Here is a 22,297-nt window from a genome sequence, read left to right on the forward strand (position 1 = left end):
AAAGGCTCCTGAGCACAAATGATTGCATTTCCCCAAGTAATATTTTGTGGTATTAATGTTGGATAATAACATGTACACAAGAAAAGTAAACTTTACACGAGATGTAACGACATCTATATAAAGTAGTGTCAACAGCAAGGGTCTCCAATCAAAAGCAGTCACAGACCTTATTTGGTTGATCTACCTATTTTGAAAATGAAATGCTGTATGCAAGCACCAATAGGCCCCATTTACACTTGTCATTTCATGGGTCTCGTATGCGGATACGTTCCTGGGTGTAGTTTAATATTCTTTTGCGTGCAGTGTCGCCGTTAGCCAAATCACAAGTCTGATTGAATTTGTCTTGCTCTTCGCGTGCTGCCTGGTAATCTGGGTTACAGCTCAGAGGTTGGTGGTAATGCACCTGGAGGAGACAAAACACCAGTAGAAGAACACGTTGTGAGGTTTAGCAGTTAAAGTACAACCTACGATTTGGTTACTAGCTAGCAACTATCGTCAAAGTACACGACTGCTGAGGAATCTGCTTCCAGATGCTGTAATGTGGCGAATGAATTGTTATTTCTGTGTCACTTGAGCTGCAGCTTGGGGAGATGGATGCATGTGCACCGGGTCGACATCTGGCTAGAATTCATCTCAAACCACCTATTGAGATGTTTTAAAAAAGAAAACAAGCTTTCACTTCGTCTCCGGTGCTTTTTGGTTGCATTTTTTTTTTTTTTTAAATCTCCGATATCTATTCACAGCCATACCTAAATGATCACCACATTATGTTGAGGTATTGAGTTATATTGTAATGCTCTGGTGAATGTTTGTGAAACCACCACTGATACCAGCTGATTAAAAGTGATCTCATCAGGTGGTAGAAGAATGAGGCATGATGATAATAATAAGATGGGTTATTTTCAGATTTGCTATTTGTCTATTTTCATTAAACACACTGTTTCTGTGTTTATTTCCAGGGCAATCAAGGCGTTCCAGGAGGTGCTTTACGTTGACCCCGGCTTCTCAAGAGCTAAAGAGATTCACCTGAGACTGGGACTCATGTTTAAAGTCAACACGGACTACGAGTCGAGCTTAAAGGTAAATCTTCTCAAAGAGTGCAGTAGACCGAAATGTGGATCTTGATGTTTATATTGGTTCGGGTCATGGGCGGGTCAAGCAGGGTCTGATAGTAAACTTCTTTTTTTTTTTCATGCAATGATTCATGGAATCATTTCCTGCCCGTCTGCATTGTATACTTGATAGAAGCCTCCTCCCTGCCTAAACAGACTTGACCTCCCTAGTCCTCGGATTAACAAAGGCTGGTGGATCATCTGTCCCGTCTGTCTGAGCTAAACCCCGTCTACGAGCCTGTCTCCTGACACCTGTGAGCCATAGATGGCCCGGCGGTAACGGGGGGCTTTCTGAAGGGAGCCTATGGATCTATTGTTGTCTGAGAGTGCTGGTTACCTTCGGGGACAGACTGCTATCGGATCCTGGGCTTTGTGCTACTCCAGACATTCTGTCACAGGAGTTTTTATTATGCGTTTTAATGCATTGGCGTATAATTGAGCCTTGCAGAGCACTAATAAGCCATGCGTTGACTGGTTAATTCTCCAATTCTGTTCATGAGCTCTAGTAGTATGTAATATTATTAATTTAATCTGCACTTCTGACAGTCTAAACAAGCAAACTAAATACTATAAGTTTCGCAAAGTCGGTATCTATTGTTTCACCTTCTTCAGTCCCGGTGTTTAGGCGTTGTCCAATAACGAGGACCGATCATAAACGTTTAATTAATAAGCTGTATGCCTTACTTTGTGTAAGCGTTCATGATTTGTTTGGTCTATCTTTTCACAATTAAAAATGAAAAGCGTGTGTGGTGCCTTGCAGACGATGCGCTGTGTGTAAATCTGTGTGTGTATTGATGCTGGAGGTGGTTCAGTATTGAGCCAAGTGTGCTGCACGTGCTGCACGTCCTCACTCCGTCTTGGACACTTCCCTCCCTCTTGGTCCTGGCTCGTCGCCAGCAACACACACACCACACACACACCGCACACATGACTGCCCCAGATATCCACAGGGAGTGGTGGGTGCTTTGAGGAGCTGAGATTGAATGAAAGGTAGGAGAGGGAGAAATGGAAAGACAGGAAATTGTCGGCAAAGACTATTTGCTGCAGATGACGAGTGTCGGGATAAAGGGAACGTAGAGGTCTCTATGAAGGATGCTTGTTTCATGGTGCGTTCTCTCCATTCATCCCCCCTTTCCTTTTGGAGCACATTGGATAGAGGCAGCGTAGTGATGGAAAGATGCCTGCAGTTTCTCAGAATACACTGTAACCTAATTAGGAGCCAGCCGCTGCAATACTTCATATAATCGCACCAAACTGCTGTTCTTTACCCGCGATATACACGGACAGCTTCATTCCACCAGTGGCTGCTGATTTAGCCTATGACAGAAAGAGGAAATGAGATTTGTGCACTGCATATTGGTGAGGTGATGAGTTGGCGGTCTCCGTAGAGCCATGTAGAGAAGAGGTGAGACGGAGGGAGGGAGGGAGAGGTGGTGTGTGCTGCCTGTTCCAGCTTTGAGGTATTGTGTGTCATCTCTCTGCACTCTCCACTGCAGCCGTCTGCTGAATAGTAATCAGTGACACCAGGATAGAAGAGGGGGAAGGAGCAGGGGGGGGAGAGAGAGAAAGATACCAGAGAGATGGAAAGAGAGTGAGGAAGGTGAGACATGGGGAGGGAGGTGGAATGCCAAGCTGACAATCCTGCTGCATTATCTGCCTGGTGGCAGAGCAAGTGTGAAAGAGAAGGAAGGGAAGGATAGGAGATATCTACGGCAGGATGCAGTGGCTTTCCAGGAGGAGTGTGGCGTGCCAGCGATCTAGGTAACGCATGTGTGTGTGTGTGCGTACACTTTCTCTGACATTTATGCGTCTGTGATGAGCGTTTGTGATGTTTTGTGGCTCACAGCTCTGATTTAAAATGAGTTTGCTCGAAGCAATCTCCTGACTGTCTGTGTGTAGCAGATAGTGATATTTAGCGATAAGAGTCCACCATTTCTTTTTACCCTCTAACAAATCCACCACAGCTGACCAGTGGAGTACGGCAGCACCAGCAGAACAGTCTTTTCGCTGACTGTGTGCTCGATCCTTGTGTGCAGTTCCTGCTTCAGGAGTTATTAACTGACCCAGATCCTGCTGGTGCCCTTTTTTTTTCCACCTTGAAGCCACCTATGGGTGCCCGAGCACTCCCTTTACAGATTGACGGGATCAGACACCTCGCTTGGAATTTGATATTTCCCCACTCTAACCGCTCAGGTGCCTTTTTTTTAAAGTGCTGGTAGGAGTATCTAAATGTGCTCTGCACATTTCTGATGCAATACAATGAAACATAAGGTCAGAATACACTGGTGGCTTAGCAACATGTCAACACATGAGGGAAGCAGTGGAGTTGAATGGCAGCCCTAAAGGGGGATCAGGATAAAACCGGAAGAAAAAGCCCCAGAGAGTCGTCTCTGTGAGTGTGTGATCCACTCGTGGGCTAATCTGTTCACTGACCCTGGATGGAGATACTGCCTGGTAGCGTGCCACGCCTTGGCAGCACAGGCTTAGCCTCTGCAGACATCTGTCCTACCCGGCAACACTGTCTGTACTTCACATGACTGGGGCAGGATGCCGGCGTAACAACTGGACGTCAGTGACTCGTATAGAGGATGCTGTGTCGTCTGGCTGCACATGAGGAGGAAGATGAGTGACCAACAGACGGGAACATGTAAGGTTCAGCTGGCTATCGCTGTCCTCTCAGGTTACGGTCAGCAGGGTTCATCCGTGGTTTGTTGTGGATCTTTAGCAGATTTGATGGAGAAGATTAAGAACTTCTGATTTCTCTACAAGCATCAAGACCTGCGGTGCTTTATGTTCTCATTGCCAGTAGGAATTAGGGGATGTTTATTTTTATCCTGCCATCACCTTTTGTAGAAGTACGATTTGTAAAAGGCAGACAGCTGATCGTGTAAAAGTTGCAATTATATTATAATTGCATATATATTATTATATGCAATTATAATGAAAGCCTCTTTTTTTATTTTATTTTTTTTATTTTTTATTCCTGTCCGCAGCACTTTCAGCTGGCCTTGATCGACTCCAATCTCTGCACTTTGTCCAAAGCTGAAAGTAAGTACTATCGTTATATTAACCAAAGTAAGTACTATCGTTATATTAACCAAAGTAAGTACTATCGTTATATTAACCAAAGTAAGGAGTATCGTTATATTAACCACAGTAAGTACCACCGTTATATTAACCACAGTAAGTACCACCGTTATATTAACCACAGTAAGTACCGGCGTTATAATAACCACAGTACTATCGTTATAATAATCACAGTAAGTACTGTTGTTATATTAATCACAGTAAGTACTGGCGTTATAATTACCAAAGTAAGTACTGACGTTATAATTAAACCAGCCACACGCTGCTGCCTAAAGCCGTCATTAGATTGTGTGTAGCAGCTCGTCTGCACATATTTAAAGGAGTATTTCTACGGAGCAGTGTTTTTTCTCTGCTGCCGTTTCCCTGCTGACTCTGCCCAAGACTGGGGTTGCCTAGGAGACAGCACATGCAGAGAGAGATGTGGAAGTGCTGCACATACACACTGTGATTTCAGATTACATGTACACCCCCCCCCCCCCTCCCATCTATGCTCCATACTGTTTGCAATCTGTACCCACTGAGGTCCACGGGGTGACTTTGAAATATCACCGATCACAAACTCTTCTTCTCTCTGCTTCTCTTTCTCCACAGTTCAATTCCACATTGCTCATTTACATGAGAGCCAGGTAAGAAAGCAGTTACAATCTCTGATGTTTAAATGTAGGGCAGTGTAACGTTGTTGCATACGTTGTTGTATAAACTGTTGCATAGACAGCTCTGGAGGTTAAAAGAAGCATCGGTCACATTTTCTCTAGAAGGGCTCTGACAAGGCTTATTATTCTATTTTGTTATCAGTGCTTTTGATCAAGATTGTGCAGGTCTCTTAGATCTCATGGTATCTTCAAAACGCTCAATGTCCTGTGGTTGAATGGTTGAAGAAGTTGGTTATTATTAGCAGACATAGAGACGTCGCATGAGCTGTTGCTTCCCCTCTTTGAACAAACAATAAGTAGTCTGTGAATGAGGCTACTACTACAAATCTGCTCAATTCTGCCCGAGTTTAGTTGATTGTATATAATTCTTGTGTGTGTTTGCATTCCATTCATTGTCTAAGTGCCCTTCTGGAGCACATGGATGTTATCATAATTCATAAAAGTTTCATGTTGTGAAGGCCAACGGTTTCCCCCTTTAAGCCTCCAGTGTCTCTTCTTTAAGTAAGAGGACACTTTAGAGCTGTTGTTGCACTCTGATCTCTTATCTTTCTTTGAGTTGACGTAAAGTTTAAATCGTACACAAGGGAAGATTATTAATTGCCCTTTCATGGGTGTTAAAATCTTGCATACAGGTGAAGTTCAGCCACCAAGTTGCTGCTGATGGTTGACTCTTCGGTTTTATTTTGTCTGGCTGTAAACGCGCATTCAATGCTGCATTTAGACTTTTAAGTCAGACGAAACAGCTGTCAGCGGGGCCATGCTGCTCGCCATTGTTGAACTGTATCGGCAAGTATGTTCAGCCCTCCAATGTGTAGTACGCATTGTTGGAAAACTATGAGTGAAACTAAGAAGACATTTTTACCAAGATGCAACGTTCCATCTCTACGTTTTGCCCGTAACCGGAGGATTTGGTTGAAGAGAAGTCTATATTATTTATTTGTGAATAAGAGCAGCTTTTCATGTAAAAGGATTCAGAACATGCAGAAGTCTGTTTCTACAGCAAGGATGTTGCTCCAGGCACACTTTCATTTCTTTTCTCGTTGGTTCTCTTTGCAATGCTGGGAAATATGTTTGGAAATGTAATCTTCAGTTGACACAAAGTTTTATGTCACCGTTATGAATGAAGCTTTGAATTATTCTGTGCAGCCCTACCATCTACACATAGCTTCTTACTCTCGTTGGTGTGACCATGATTGGAATGATGCATTACAAAGTCTCCCAATATGAAACTAATCCTGGACACAGCAGGCGGTCTTTGCACCTCGTCCATTATTCTCCTGTATTAAAACGTCTTGCTGTGGTCATGTGACATCTGTGAAAAGTCTGCAGCAGCGCTACTCTAAACTATAGTCTGAACACTTGAGGTGATTTTCTGCGCTAGAAGAATTGTATCTCTTTACTCAAGTCTTTATTTCAGCGAGTCTTTATTGGTGAGGAGTCGAGCAGCTATTCAGGTATTCAGTCATATCAGTGTTTGTCGTCTGGCTTCATGACGATCATTAATCCAAGCAGGAAGGAACCACGAAGAGCCTCACTCCTTTATGTGCCCCAAGTGTCGGTGTTTACCCTGAGGTGTCTTTAGTGTGTGCAGACAGGAAGAGTCCAGGACCAGACTGTGTGTGTGTGTGTGTGTGTGTGTGTGTGTGTTTGTTTCCTCACACACTCGCATGGGCATTAGGAAGTGCAGGGTCTGAGATGTGGGCGGGTTGCTTTCAAGAAGACTTGTGTTTGAGCTGATAAGAACAGTCGACCAATGCATGCGCGCGTGCACACACACACACACACACACACACACACACCTAAACGCAGATGCACACAAGCACTTAAACCTGCCAGACGTGTTGAGTCCAGCATGTCCTCTTCCACAATGACCCTCCCCCATGTGTGTATGTGTGTGTCTGGCTGGCCGTTACGAGTGTGAGGAGGTCTTAAGACTCATTGTGTCTGTCCAGATAGAACCATAAAACACACTGACCCTCTTGTCTGACTGAAACAACCTCTCTGTCTCTCTCTCCTCGTGTTCTGCTTGCAGAAGAAGTACAGAGCGGCGAAAGAAGCGTATGAAAGTCTGTTGCAGACGGAGAATCTTCCTGCACAGGTGAAGGCGACCACACTGCAACAGCTTGGTGAGTGTCCCTTGCTAATACTCATCTCCACATGTGGAATCTCAACAGAGTACACTGGCTGAAATGTGCATACATGTTTTTGTTTTCTGCTACTGTCTACCTGTTTTTCAAAGTGCTGGTTCGAGGGCATTGTTTTCTCCCGTTCCCTTCCCCCCACACACCGGGCGTACACACACACGTGCACTCGAACGCAAAAATGATGTCGCGTTTGTGAGGATAGAAAACTATTTTGCTTTGTGTCGTGTAACAGAAACCTAAATGTCACTCTGTCCACACCGGTGTGATTAGAGAGAATTTGAAAAGTTTGAAGTTTCATTACACACACTTCAAGTTAAGTTCTGCTGCAATGGTAATCGGAGAAGAACATCTATATTGCAAATTTGAAATTGGTGTTTCCCACAGGGTTTTTGTGAGACTGTGGTGATTGAACCTCAGGTCCTATTTTGTACATTTTAAAGTTAAATGCATCAATCTGGCATAAAACACACTGACCCTCTTGAAGGGCTAAAGATCTATGAAGAACTTTATGCTCTTGTGACAAAGGTGTAGTTTTCCATATTCACATGAAATACAAATGGACTGTCATTGATCTACAGTTGTTTATTGCTTTATTCATAAAATGTGATTGATTGCCAAGAAAGTCTGGTTTGCCTTGTGTTTACAAACACCTCCAGGCTAAATGTACCTGCATTCTGTTGTTCAGATGATAATCAAATTAATTAATTAAAACAAAAATCTGTTCTTTCTGAAAGAACGGATTTTTGTTTTAATTCATGAAGCTTTACGATCACCTTCAAGTTCACAGCATTGAACGTGCAGCGGCAGCCTGAATATTTGTCAGATTGACGCAATTTTTCTTTGCTTGCTGTGGAAACACGGAGAGACCACACACACACACACACACACACACACACACAGTTGTAAAAACCATTCCCAGTGTAGCCTGCTGAGGTTGTCATGGTGAGCTGTGGAGCTTGCCACAGGTGTATAGGAGACGAACGAGGGAGCTCTGTGATTGGGTCTCTCTGACTGAGAGATTGTTTATTTGCTGTAAATTGCCCATCACTGCACAGTGTGTGTTTGCTGCCAGTTTGTGTGTGTGTGCACTTTGAAAGTTGTCGAGTGGGGAGGAATTGTTTGTAAATGCTGGTTCATATGAGCGCTTTTAAAGTGTGTGTGTGTGTGTGTGTGTGTGAGAGAGAGAGAGAGAACACCACCCCCCCCCCCCCCCCCTCTTTGTCTGCCTCTTTCCTCCCTTCGACTGAGAACTGTGGAAGGACACGCTATTTGTTTTGTTTGTCTTTTTCTCATTTGCACATCACACAGAAGTCTTACCGGTTTTCCTAATTCTGCGGCTGCACGTAACAGCTGCTTCTCTGGTGCTCTAGCTCAGCAGCGAGGGCAAAGCCAGCTGTTGTGTCCGGAAGACTCACCCCTGGACTTTTTTGCTCTGCTCCTCCAGGCTGGATGCATCACACGGTGGAGCAGCTCGGGGATAAAGGCACCAAGGACAGCTATGCCATCCAGTGTCTGCAGAAGTCTTTAGAAGCGGACCCAAACTCTGGCCAGTCCTGGTACTTTCTCGGCAGGTAAGACAAACAAGGGCGTGTGTGTGTGTGTGTGTGTGTTTTGCAGGGCTAGCCTCTAACCTGTCGGAGCCGGGGACGTTTTCGGGAGTCCAGATTAGACTGTTTGTTTTACCTAGAAGCCATCTGCCAGTGTGCTGTGATAATCATCTTGGCTACATGAGCTTTTTGTTGGCTGATCACAGTCTGTAGTAGTTTCTCCTTGGGCCAAATAGGCAGCCTAAAAGCACACAGGCGTTGGAGCGGATGAGCATTGATTTCAATATGAAAGTTGCAGAAATATTCTCCCCTAATTTTGTAGGCTACATTTTAAAGTTAAATCAATCTGGTACACAAAATGAAGAAGCACATTTAACATCCCAAAGTAGCATCCCATTTAATATCAGTTAACATGATTCACTAAGCTAGCTAGGTAGCGTTAGCTGCTAACAGTACCGGTCAGGCCTCTCAGGCTCCACCCTCTTGTCCAAATATGGTCACTTCTGGTTTAAATAAATCAATTTGGCCATGTCCAAAATGCCAAACTCACAAACTAGTAAGTGATGTCACGGTCACATTTTTTTACTTTTTGCTTTTGTCTCTAATCACGTCGATTTGTCCATCTTCTCCCCTCCAGGTGCTACTCCAGTATCGGGAAGGTGCAGGATGCCTTCATCTCTTACCGTCAGTCCATTGATAAGTCAGAGGCCAGCGCTGACACCTGGTGCTCCATAGGGTAAGGACAGTATATTTTTATACTGAGATGCATAGTAAAGGCCACAAGCATAGGGGTTAGGGCTGAGTACTGGAACTTGACCGAAATAACCCAGTAAAAGTATCAAATGTACTCTATTATTATCGGGATCGCTTTAGAGGTACTGGTATCGTCATTTTTTCTGCTAACATCTGCGAGTTTGTGAAAGCGGGAGAAGTCGCTGATTTATAGCAGTTCATCTGTTCTAGGGTGCTTTGTGCTCAGGGCGTCGGTGGCTGTCAAAGCGCCTCTTGGATATGCAGCAGCTGCAGTGCGACAGAGGACGCAGGGAGAGGGTGGATAACCCAGCAGTAGGGGATTCAGACGGGATCTATAGATAGATGTATGAAGGCTGGCGTATATGTCCTCTTGAGAGTTTGGATGACTCAGGAAGATAAAGACCTAAATCCAGGAAGATGGCAAGAGAATAATCCCCCTCCTCCTCTGCCTCCAGGGTGCTCTACCAGCAGCAGAACCAGCCTATGGATGCACTGCAGGCCTACATCTGTGCTGTTCAACTGGACCACAGCCACGCGGCCGCCTGGATGGACCTGGGCACCCTCTACGAATCCTGCGGCCAACCGCACGATGCTATCAAGTGTTACATCAACGCCACGCGCAGCAAGGCCTGCCTCAACACCGCTGCACTCACACAACGCATCAAGCTGCTGCAGGTAGGCCCGGCCTCTACATTAACACCCATCAACCAACCCCCTGCTGTTGTGCAGTATTTTGGTGTGTATGTACGTGTGCGTGTATTGAAGTGCCGTGTTTATTGCCGAAGCAATCAGCTTTTTTTTTAAATGCAGATTGTGTTTTTTGTCATTTTGATTTCTGACCACTAACATATGAATGCTAATTCATATTGGTGTTTAAACACATTTTTCTCACTTTTAATTGTAAAGCATACCTTCATGGCATTGAACATTTCTGTTATATTCTGTATACAGTTACCTTAAGCACCGTCTACAAGTAAGCAGTAGTCTTTGTAGTGGCTTTCTTGTGAAACCCAAGCTCAGCACTAAAGTTTGTCTTACACAATTTCTCCTAGGCTCAGTTGTGTAACCTACAGCCAGGTAGTCTGCAGAATAAGAGTAAAATGCTTCCTAGTATTGAGGAGGCATGGAGCCTACCCATTCCTGCTGAGCTCACGTCCAGGCAGGGGGCCTTGAACACTGCACAAGCACAGCAGGTGAGACTACAGCCTCTTGGAAATTACTTGAACAAAACATTCTACGAGGGCTATTGAAGCTGAGGCCTCGCTCTCGTACTTCCAGACCTTCAAATCTGCATCAGACCGTATCGATTATTCCGAAATCCTGGTTTGCAACTTTGCATTCGTGGACTTCTGGGCCGCAAAGATAAAAGGGGATGCAGGCTGAAGGGATTGGAGCGAGGCCCGTATTACGATAATCTAATAACCAGAGTGTAGTCGTCCTTCATTGTGCCTCCCCGTGTCACATGACAAGTGTGCAAATTACAAAGCAAAGCTCCAAGGGGCTCGTTAAGTCCCACAGCTCTCACCCTTGATGCGAAAAAGCACAAATCCTGTGCTGTCGTTACAAATGTATTTGGCAGAATGCATGCTTAATGGATACAGTTTACGTAACAATGCATCTATTCAGTGTCATGTATTTGACACTTTTTGTAGCTGAACTTTCCTTTTTAAAGGGAGGCTTTAAAAGTGGCACAGATAGTTTTTTACATCTTTGAGAACGAGGCATATCTCAGTCATGCACATTCCATCTGAAGGCTGACCGCACCATCAACATATCAGTTTTATTTAGTCTTATTTTCCTCGTTCCAATTTGTTTTCATGCAGTTTTGTGTATTTTAAGCTTTAACATTGACATCATCCTCTTTTGATGAAGAACATCATTTCCCTCATCAGCACTGGCTTGATCTGCACACAGAGAAACGGGAGCAAACTGAAATGTAGTTTTTAATAAACATAAATCTTTGCTCATTCAGTTATTGCAGTTTGAGGTGTGATTGAGTAGCGTAAGCATAGTTGATGATGAGAATGTGTCAACAACCAGTGGGAGACCAGAACACGTGGTCCGCATGTCCAAACAACCCTCCACTGATGCAACATCAGTTGCATCATCCCACATCTTAATCACAGCATGAATACTCTGATTATGACCTTAATCAACCTCCCTTTGAATTGGATTACGGTGATAACATGAATCATATTTACATGAAGAGTATTGTCCTACATGCAACATTCAAATGCACAAATTGATGTGCATGTTTATTGTAGTAAGTTTATCCTCCATCGTCACTGTGCAGAAAAGCTTGTCTTAATGTTTGTTTGTACTATGTTAGGGCTCATTTTGTACTACTACTACAAAGCGCTGCTGTTATTGTCAGTCCAGCGTGTCCTCACGAGCTGTGTCTCTGTGCTGGCTTCTCTAGGCCTGTAAGGGTGAGGGAGGCCAGCCCGCCAGCAATCACACAGACCCGCAGGCCAGTCCTGCCAAGAGGAAACGCACCGCCAGCCCAGCTAAGGTACGGCTAAGAATCTTAACGGTACTATTCTGCAGGACAGTTGAGAAGGCGAGACGTGGTCCACATTGTTTTGTCCTACTTACAGGGTGCGGCAGACTCGTGGACAGAAAGCACCAATCAGCCGCCGATCCCCAGCTGGTACCTAACGCCACAGAAGCTTCAGGTAGGAAATGTCACATTTTATTTAGTTTTTGTATTCTCGTGTTAGCATGTAGCCTCTGTAGCTACACTGAACCTCCTTAAAAAATGCATCTAAATATATTTCCTCCTTGATATGCATATTGTCTTTTTAAATTAGTTTTGGGGCATTTTATGGGTTAGACTAGAGCAGCGGTTCCCAAACTTTTTAGGCCGCGCACCCCCTTCTACATCCCGACCGGGTTCGGGTTTTTATTTTGTGAAAAATCCCACTTTTTAAATTAGTTTTTTTTTTTTTAATATTTAATATTATTACACCATCAGACGCCATTACACTTTTACTCTCGCGCACCCCCTAGAGGCAGCTCGCGCACCACACTTTGGGAATCCCTAGACTAGAGCAATTCAATTTTTTTTAATTGGTCCTGTATTGAAGCAGAAGGCTGCAGACGCCAGCGGCTAAAAGAGCTGCATGTAATCTTATCGGGCAATTCCTCACAGTCAATTTACATTTACTGAACGTGCTTGTTTTGCACAAAGTGTTATTATAGGGGTCTGCCAACATGATGGAAAAGACTCTGAGAAGTCTGGGTCTGAAATTGCATCGTTGAAATCATCTAAATATTCAGCCATGACGTTGAAAATCTATCGGATAACACTAAGCGACGCTTTCCGTGCTCCGCAAATACAAACTGACAACACCGCCGCTCCTCTGTCCAACTCTCACTCATGTTTCCAGCGTTGTCTTCAGGCAACGTGACACGGTAACAAAGAAAAAAGCTTTCATTTCTCTCGAGGGTCCTTTCCATAATGTAGTCAGACACTTATAATAACAATCTGAGGTAAAAACAAACACTTTTACATTGACGGCGAGGCACCGCAGTGTTCTCATTCCACACTGGACCAATTTCTAACGTGGTTGTCCCCTTATTAGTCATCGAGACATAAAAAACGTGGGAAAACAATTTCCCTTTACGTGACTTGAAACTGTGAGCAGCTGAATTAATCCAACACTGTTGTTGAATGTGCAGCACCTGGATCACATGCGGACGAATCGAGCAAGCCTCACTCCCCCCCAGGTGCAGATGCTGGAGCAGCTGGAGAACCAGTTCTCCCTCATGCAGCAGCATCAGCAGCAGGTACACACACACACACACGCAACGTAGATTACACCACACCGCAGTTACCTCTGACTAGTATGCATGCTACGTAAAGCCCCTGGTCTGAGTCTTCTCTCCTCCTCTGTGTCAGATGAGGCAGCAGGCAGCAGCGAGCGGCCAGCCGCGGCCCGGCCTTCTCAATGGTCCTTTGGCCGAGTCCTCCCACCACCACGCAGGGCTCCCCCGCACCTCCCCCCTCAACCACGCAGCCACCCGGCCGCCGTGTGCCACGCAGCCCACCGCCAACGGATCCTGTTCTTCGAGTCCTTCGGCGGGGCCGCTGGGACACCTGGACAAAAATCACACCCTGGGACTGGGAGGTGGCGGCGCGAGCAACGGAAACGTGCCTTACCCGCAGCAGAACTCTCTACCTCACAACTGCACAGCTGCCAGTCACCCCAGCACCAGCAGCACTACCAGTAGTCCCGGTCACGCAGACGACACATGGAGGAGCCAACAACGCAACACTACCACTCAGGTACCCCGCTGCTGCTCTGTGAGTTCAATGATTATGTGCAAGTCTTCTTTTCAATTGAAGTCGCTGCTTTGTTTCTTGATGTTGAAATGTAACAACGATCTGTTTTTATGCTTGAACGTGTTGGTCATTGTGTGTTCCTTTGCTCTTCCTCTCGGTCCAGGGGCTTCACAAAGGTCCAGGTTCACATTCGGCAGGTCCCAATGGAGAACCCCTTTTCTCTTCCTCCTCCTCTCCTCAGACCTCGTTCTCTTCCTCTGGCATTCTGAATCAGGTTGGACATTCCTCCGGGCCCTGCACTGCCTCCTCCTCAGCCTCCTCTTTGTCCCCCACCTCCCCCCAGACCACACCCAACCACTTGTCCTCGCCCCCCCACGCCGCTACTACCTCAGGGGTCCACACCAAAGACGCCACGCCTTCAGGGGGCAAAAGCTGCAGCAGCGGTGCCGCTTTGCCATCAGGTCCGGAGGCCGCTGTCAGGCATTCCGCAGGGACGCCCCTAAGTCCCAGCACCACCCCCGCGCAGGGATTGACTAATCACGTCCAGCCGCGGGTGACGGACAGCTCTGCTAGCCTGTCTCGGCCCGGCTCTCCTGCCCCCGGCGTGCTCACTTCAGACAATCCTCAGCTCTCCGCCTTGCTAAAGGGAAAAGCCAATGCCAATGACGATAATAATAACAGTAACCACGGAGGGCCTTCCTCAGAGAAAATCAACAACGTCCACCCGGGTCTCCACGGTGCCGCCAAGCCAACGTCGGAGCAGTCGGCGGCGGCGTCGTCGCCACTGCTAGTCGCCGTCGCCGCCACTCCCTGTCCGCGCACAGCAGACCCTCACAGCACCAACAGCCTCTCCTGCCTTAACAGCCCGTCCAACACCAACAGCCAGGGGCCCACGGTTAATGGGAAAGGGCCGGAGGACTCCCAGAGCCCACTGAAGGTGGAGCCTTCTGGAGGAGCTCCGAGACACGCTGTCCCTGCTGGTCTGGCACCCTGGTCATCGGTTTCCATCTACCCCAGCTCCAGCGAGGTGCTCAAAGCATGCAGGTAAGAAGCCTGCACGAGTCAGACGAAAAACTCTTTTGTGTGCTGAATCCTTTATTGGTATTTTTGTGCTTGTTTTTTTTTTTTAAACCCCCAAAAGATATTTTTCGTTGACTTTTTGGAAACCGCTGACTCATGTGGTTGAGATCACAGCTTGAGAAGTGAGTCGGTGAAATCAGAAGCTGTGTAATTGAATGAGGCGTGTGCAAAACGCTGCTCACGCCGGCTCGTTGTCAACTGGGAAAGACGACGGCGTGCGACACTGAATGTTTGTGGCGGTTACGCAGCAGCGACGCGGAGAAGTGAGTAATGTGTTGATGCTTTCGCTGCGTTCGGGAAGATGACGCGGCATGTTGACCCCACGCCGTGTGCCGGTTGTTCTCACCCTCATCTTGTTTGGAGGAAAACTGGCACGTCGTGTCTTTGAGGCTGAATTGATTGCATAACTACCACCGTGCCATCGTGAGCCCTGAGCCGGAGTTCATCTCCCGATGTGTGGGTGCAGCTGCTTGCGTTTTGAATCCAGTGAGGAGCTGTCGCAGTGCTCTAGACTTGGTCTCGTCACTAGTTTGAGGCCACTCTTCATGCAGAGCGCCATGTTCACATCTCATCATTCAGACCATCATTATGAGCTGCCAAGTCAGAAAAAGAAAAACCAGCCTTCTAGTTGGAATTCAGAGTTGGACAGATACAATTTCTCCTACTTGGTGAAAAGAAATACAGAAGTGTCAACAAACTGCTGGAGAAATGGCTGCAGAGCCTCCATCACTGGGAGATGCACCCTAATGTATCCAATGTTAACACAGAATACAATCTGTTCTGATTTTCAAAGGAACTATACACTTTAAACATGAACCCAAACAAAAGTAGTAGTATTTCACAATAATTTACAAAAGCTTTAATCAGATGTGAATGTCCCTGCTCTGCCTCACTGGTTGGTAGCGGTGCAACGGATCATAAAACTCACGGTTCGGATCGTATCACGGATCAAAAAAGGGAGCAAATATAACTTTTAGAGATCCCTGATCTGCTGCCGATACCAATTCCCGATCATTGACGATCTATATCGTTGTTTGATTATAGCAGCTGGTCTACAAGAATACACACTCATTTTGTTTGCCACCGTCCCAAAAGTAATTATAAGCCAATTGGAGCTAATGTAACCAGGTCATCATTCCAGCTGTAATATATTTTTATGTTGCCGTGAAACATCTCTTTCAAACATCTGGATTTATTCTAGTTTCTCACCAACACTACATTTTACGAGATCATAATAACGTGATAATTTACCCAATACTCATTTTCACTGAACATGGCCCTTCGTTCTCCTCCTGTCAGTTTAAACACGGCGTGATTATTTACAATGTAACATTATCAGAGATCGGTGACGAGAAAAGCATAAATATCGACGTCCTGATCACATGTTTGACTGCATATTGGTGGATAACGATTGTCTGCGGTGCTATTTACCCTGGAGAGGGTAACCTCTGTCTCTGAGTGTTTCTCAGGTCCTGATTCTGTGAACTAGAATCTTCTCCCTAATGTTGTGTTTTGTTGCCGCGCAGTGAGATGACGTAACATAGTTCAGTGTTCTGTGGAAGGGGGGAGGTTTCATGGGGGGCAATGAAGTTGTCAGCGACAGGTGGCTTGTTTCTACCTTTTAGCTGATGAACTGACTGATCTCTCTCTCCGGCTGCAGGAACCTGGGGAAGAACGGCCTGTCGACGAGCAGCATCCTCCTGGACAAGTGTCCCCCGCCGCGCCCCCCTTGCCCGCCCTCTCCTCCACTGCCAAAGGACAAACTCAATCCCCCAACACCCAGTATTTATGTGAGCGCAGCCGCACCGTAGAAGGAGAAGTAGCCATGCTGTTATTGTGTGCCATGTCAGATTAACGGCACCTCGGCCACACGGAGCCAAATGCAAACACTCGGCTCCTCTTTAATGTTTTGATGTTACGATAAAGCCAGGAGTCTGTCCACGATGTCTGACCGCTCCTGTGTCTCACGTTACAGCTCGAAAACAAAAGGGACGCCTTCTTCCCCCCCCTCCATCAGTTCTGCACCAACCCTTCCAACCCGGTCACCGTCATCAGAGGACTGGCTGGAGCACTCAAGCTAGGTACGAGGCTGTGCATCGCACTCTGCATCTCAATGTGTTTGAGTTTTGCTGTTAATTGATTTAAACCGCGATGGTGACGGGCGGCTTTGAGCATGTGCAACTGGATGTTGCTGTCTGCTCCACTCTCACGTGGCTCTGTGGGTGTGTCTAATCATGAGTGGCGTGTGTGTGTGTGTGTGTAGATGGATTTTGACGTGTATTACAACAGCACCACCTGCAAGTGGAGAATGTTACTGCACGTGTTTGCTCTTGAGAGAACTAGTTGGCTTTGCCAAGAATTTACAAACATCTGCTCCTCTATTATAATGACTTGCTGCCCCGTTATGTAATGCTCTCATCTGGCAGATTAAGCCGTGCTTATTTGTGAAGCAGTTATGTGGCCAAAGTTTAAAAAAGACCAAATAAACACAGAACCACACAGCCTACAATGAGGCGCCTAACCCTGCTGCACTACAGATGTGAGATTGACGATCACCTCGAATGTTGGTGGCTCATGTTGCTGTCCTTCAATAGGAAGACAAAGTGTTTAAAAAGTGTCTGTACGAATGTCAAGGAAAAGTATAAAAAATGAAAATGCACAACAGCTTAAATCAAAGAAATCTCTTTTTCTCTTTTAGGTAACTGTTGAAACTAAAACTCCTTCTTTGGCTCCTCTCTTTCTTCCCATCCGCCGCGCACAGATCTGGGCCTGTTCTCCACCAAGACGTTGGTGGAGGCCAACCCAGACCATCTGGTGGAGGTGCGGACCCAGTTGGCCCAGCCCACGGACGAGAATTGGGACCCCAGTGGCAGCAGGAAGATGTGGCGCTGCGAGAGCAGCCGCTCCCACACCACCGTCATCAAGTACGCCCAGTACCAGGCCTCGTCCTTCCAGGAGTCTCTGCGGGTCAGTGGGAGAGGAACGAACACACACACACAGATCAAACTGCACTGACTTAATGGATGTTTGGCGAGCTTCTGAAGACTTCCTCCAAAAGTTTCTCATTCTTCCGATGCTTTTTTATTTGTGATAGGAGGAGAACGAGAAGAAGAAGGAGCCGGAGACAGAAGCAGGTTCGTCAGACAGGTGAGTTTTCTTTTCCTTCTCGTCTCCTCAGATTTAAATTCTCAGTGTGTGCATGTTTTCCTGTTATTAACTGTATTCAACTCTCATGCGCTCTCAGTGCGATGCGTCGAAGGAAGGGCTCTTTCAAACACATTAAGTTTGGCACCAACATCGACCTCTCTGATGAAAAGAAGTGAGTGAACTCTATTTCCCTCCACACGAAAACATCTGTATGCATAGACCACCACACATCTTCTCCTCAGGTAGTTGGAAACAAGGAATATAATATGAACATTCCTGCAACCTTTGCCCTCGTCCAGGTGGAAACAGCAGCTTCAGGAGTTGTCCAAACTGCCAGCTTTTGCCCGAGTGGTGTCGGCCGGTAACCTGCTCAGCCACGTGGGACACACCATCCTGGGCATGAACACCGTCCAGCTCTACATGAAGGTTCCAGGGAGCAGGACACCAGGTACACATGGACAGATTCAAATACTAGGGCTGTCAAAAAATAGCCAATAATGACATTCGAGTATTTGCACTAAAATAACACAAGTTCGAACTAAGAGACTCCTGTCGCTGGCTTAGAAAGCGCCGCAGTGAATGAGGAACGGCCGAGTCCAGACGTCGAGATGAAGAGTAATCTACAGGGTACTTCCTCATTGCACTGCAGCGGGTAGTTTCCTTCCTGCTGCTGTTTTCATTGTACGGCATTTGCAGTAAAGATCACGATATAAAATGTGCGTCGAAGGATCCCACTCAGCCATTCTTTAAGTGGTCACGTCTCCAGGGATGGTACGTGGTTTGTTTACCTGATGTACCGTAGCGCTTGCCGTTAGGACACGAGTCCTCTGCCGTCATGGCGGTTGCTGTTGAATTATTCATCGTTGAGCTCGACCGAGCGTTACTTTTCATTTTCAATTAATGAAAGTGAGATTGTGCTCGCGAGGCAGACTGCCTCGTGGGTGCTGTTTTTTGTTTTGTTTTTACAATCGGAATACGTTTTCATATTCAAATACGAGTGAATATAATATATATATTCACATTTAGATTATTCATTGACAATCCTACTAAATGCCACTCTGTATTTGTCTCACTCTGGTAGTAATCCCATCCTTTTTTTTGTTGTTTTTTCATTCACAGGTCACCAAGAGAACAACAATTTCTGTTCGGTCAACATCAACATCGGCCCCGGGGACTGCGAGTGGTTTGCGGTGCCTGAAACGCACTGGGGCGTCATCAACGACTTCTGCGAAAAGTACGTCACCAGAAATGACGACTCGAGAGTTTCTCAGCCAGCCTCCGGAGACGTGTTTTTAATTCGATTCACCCTCCTCTTGCAGGAACAACATCAACTTCCTGATGGGATCCTGGTGGCCCAACCTGGAGGACCTGTACGAGACCAACGTGCCCGTCTATCGGTTCATCCAGCGTCCCGGAGACTTGGTGTGGCTCAACACGGGCACCATTCACTGGGTTCAGGCCATTGGCTGGTGCAACAATATTGCGTGGAATGTTGGACCCCTCACAGGTGAGAAAAGGAAATTGTGCTGCTGACACGAGCCTGTAGGCTTTGTAAACTTGTTTGTACGGATTAAATGACGAGTGCCTCTTGTTTTGTTATTTTTGTCCTCAGCGCATCAGTACAAGCTGGCAGTGGAGCGTTACGAGTGGAACAAGCTGCAGAGCGTCAAATCCATCGTTCCCATGATCCACCTCTCCTGGAACATGGCCAGGAACATCAAAGTGTCGGACCACCGGCTCTTTGAGATGATCAAGTGAGGACTCTCTCTGAAACCACGAAACCCAGCAGCTGATGTGACTGTTTCCCAACACGTGCGTTTGTGTATGTCAGGTATTGTTTGCTCCGGACTCTGAAGCAGTGTCAGATGCAGCGGGAACTGCTGCTGGCTGCTGGGAAAGAGCTGGTGTGGCACGGCAGGACCCAGAGCGAGCCGGCGCATTACTGCAGCATCTGTGAGGTAAGCACGCGTATCCTAAACCACCGCGCCTACATGAGTGGGGTTTTTTTGCTGCATTTTGTGTCGACGTCACTTGACGCCCTCCCCGTCAACCTCCCGTCCAGGTGGAGGTGTTCGACCTGCTGTTTGTGACCACGGAGAGCAACAGCAGGAAAACATATGTGGTGCACTGCCAGGACTGCGCCCGTAGGGGGAGCGCTAACCTGGACAACTTCGTGGTGCTGGAGCAGTACAAGATAGACGACCTCATGCAGGTTTATGACCAGTTCACTCTGGTGAGTACCGTGCACAACACCACCAGCTGTCCCGGTCTCACTCAGAACCACAGCGGATCCGTTTAAACACACAGGAGACTTTTAAAGCGGCAATCTCTAAGATGTTTGTTGAAATAAATGTCTGTTAACTCAATATCCATCGCCCAAGGAGGTAACAGTTCAACATGCTTTCATGTCTGCAGAGCTCAGTGTGTTCTTCCTGTATCTGTCTACAGGCGAGTCCCCTGCCTTCTTCCTCTTGATGCTAACAGTTGTTCTGAGGACAGTTTGAACCACAATGGACTTAATCGGAAACTCTCCGGAAACCTCTTTTTTTTTTTCTGATATTCAGGAAGTAAGCCGGTGGTCCTCAAACGGCGCTCTGTAGCGATCCCACAAGGCAGCTGCGTGAAAGCTGTGTGTCTATGCAACCTGCCTCCCCCCGGTGGACCGGAGGGGGGTGGCAGCTCCTCCTGTCGTCATGACCAGACTGTTCTACTGCTGGATGAGCTGGACTCCACTAGAAAATACACAAAATCCCACATAAAGAAAAAAAAAGATGAATTACAGTTTTGTACATAATATGTTTTAAATGGCAGCATCGTCACGTAAAGACTACTGACTTGATAGTTTTTCTTTTTCCATTTTTGTATTCTGTTGGTGAGTTTGACACAAGAGCTTTGCTCCCTCCCTCCATGAGATGAGTCGTTTGCATAGCCGGCCTTTTGTATGTTAGATAGACGGGAAAACCACATAAAGAACTCTTTTGTAATGTGAAAAGTTGAGTGAGACATTTGCAACATTTCCCCCCATTTTCTTTTTTTTCTATCTATTAAAACATTTCGATTTTATTTTGCTGGAACTATGATGACGTTTTGAATGCTTTGTGTTGGGGGAGAGGAAGTCGTGTAGACAAACAGCCAAGTCACAAAGGAAAAGGGTTGCACATAGACGAGAGTGAACTTTAATTAGTTTTTTTTTTTAAATGTAAATATACACTATTTATAAATGCATATTTATTGCTTGAAAATATTTGTTGATTGAATGCTGTAATTTTTTCCAGAGTACCTGCCATTACATTTGAAGGAGCCTCGTGATTTTAAGCTTGGCCCCTCATACGTTTTCTATAAACATAAAACTGCTTAGTAAGCATTGTACAGAGACCTTACCTTGAATTGGGTTTATTGTTTGAAGGATGTTTTATGAGTCAATAAACAAGAACTGTCTTTATTTACATCTGCAGCTCTGTTGCACTTATTTCTTTTACATAATCCATAATTTCACTCGATGCCGTTATCTTGATTTTTACCCGTCGGCAGAGTCAACCGACGGGAAGGAAATTAAAGTGTGGAAACATGTAAAGTACACTAAATGTCAAAGCTTCAATACAAATGCACTCAATCAAATATCAAGATGAACAAAGTATGAGTTTAAAAAAGATGGACATCTTCAGTGTGATTCATGAGCGCACAGGATGTGAAAACATGGTTCAATGACTGCGAATCTTTTCTTTTTCTTGCAGTCTATTACGGTCTGTTGTTTCGGCCACTGATAGTGATACGAGATATTTTACCAAATCCACACTTTTCTATCGCGTTTAATTCACTTTATTCACAACTTCATGCTATAAAATTGTGGTTTTTGATCCTCATGGATTTACTGTAGGTGCATATTTCTGATTTAATTATTATATACTATAATTTAATTCCTGTGAGCTCCCTGTATTCAAGAAGACATTTGTCCTGATTTTTGGGGCCTAACTGAAGCAGCAAGAGTGATCAGCTTTTCAAAGCTGAAGCTGGGCGACTGACACCTTATTGTATGTTCTCCAAACTACTTTTGTTACTATTGTTACATTTTATTTGGCTGTTTTTTGTTCCCATATTTACCTCACACAAGTGGATCAAAAACAAACTTTGGCCTTTCATTTTTAGCCATCTGAGAATTGTGTCGTCTCAACAAAGGTTCATTATTAAATGTACAACTGTCCTGCGTGAAGAACAGAGAGGCTCTGGCATGTTCTCTGCTACCATGTGTCCGTCTCAGTTGGTCTTCTCGTCCTCAGCAGGCTGTCGGGAGAATTCAAACGTTGCCAAATGGATCACCAGGAGGACCATCACAACTTGTTTCTCACGGAGAGTACTTCAATCTTTCTTCAACTGTTTCTGGAAATATATTGGCACTGCATCAGTCCGGGTATAGCTTTAAATGTATCATAGTAACCAGGCAAACACCGACATCCCAAACTACACAGGTTTGTGTTTGATTGTGGCCAAA

At 45.8% G+C, this 22,297-nt stretch overlaps 1 protein-coding gene across 1 annotated transcript in view; it reads left to right on the forward strand.

Annotated features, from left to right (window-relative positions):
• kdm6a (lysine (K)-specific demethylase 6A) overlaps positions 1-21,248 on the forward strand; it is a 31,886-nt gene extending 10,638 nt beyond the window's left edge. Inside the window, exons 6-30 of the mRNA XM_079277126.1 lie at positions 960-1,080; positions 4,106-4,160; positions 4,791-4,825; positions 6,885-6,978; positions 8,441-8,567; positions 9,181-9,279; positions 9,752-9,971; positions 10,349-10,489; positions 11,716-11,808; positions 11,894-11,971; positions 12,978-13,085; positions 13,198-13,584; positions 13,745-14,625; positions 16,322-16,451; positions 16,637-16,742; positions 17,423-17,628; positions 17,756-17,808; positions 17,906-17,980; positions 18,108-18,256; positions 18,928-19,042; positions 19,128-19,315; positions 19,421-19,562; positions 19,640-19,766; positions 19,871-20,041; positions 20,373-21,248. Coding sequence (XP_079133252.1) covers positions 960-1,080; positions 4,106-4,160; positions 4,791-4,825; positions 6,885-6,978; positions 8,441-8,567; positions 9,181-9,279; positions 9,752-9,971; positions 10,349-10,489; positions 11,716-11,808; positions 11,894-11,971; positions 12,978-13,085; positions 13,198-13,584; positions 13,745-14,625; positions 16,322-16,451; positions 16,637-16,742; positions 17,423-17,628; positions 17,756-17,808; positions 17,906-17,980; positions 18,108-18,256; positions 18,928-19,042; positions 19,128-19,315; positions 19,421-19,562; positions 19,640-19,766; positions 19,871-20,041; positions 20,373-20,408 — 3,937 coding nt within the window. The 3' untranslated portion in view covers positions 20,409-21,248. The remainder of the gene's footprint in view (positions 1-959; positions 1,081-4,105; positions 4,161-4,790; positions 4,826-6,884; positions 6,979-8,440; positions 8,568-9,180; positions 9,280-9,751; positions 9,972-10,348; positions 10,490-11,715; positions 11,809-11,893; positions 11,972-12,977; positions 13,086-13,197; positions 13,585-13,744; positions 14,626-16,321; positions 16,452-16,636; positions 16,743-17,422; positions 17,629-17,755; positions 17,809-17,905; positions 17,981-18,107; positions 18,257-18,927; positions 19,043-19,127; positions 19,316-19,420; positions 19,563-19,639; positions 19,767-19,870; positions 20,042-20,372) is intronic.
• The last annotated feature ends 1,049 nt before the right edge of the window (positions 21,249-22,297 follow it).

This window comes from Melanostigma gelatinosum (genome assembly GCF_949748355.1).
Source record: "Melanostigma gelatinosum genome assembly, chromosome: 10".
Taxonomy (NCBI): domain Eukaryota; kingdom Metazoa; phylum Chordata; class Actinopteri; order Perciformes; family Zoarcidae; genus Melanostigma; species Melanostigma gelatinosum.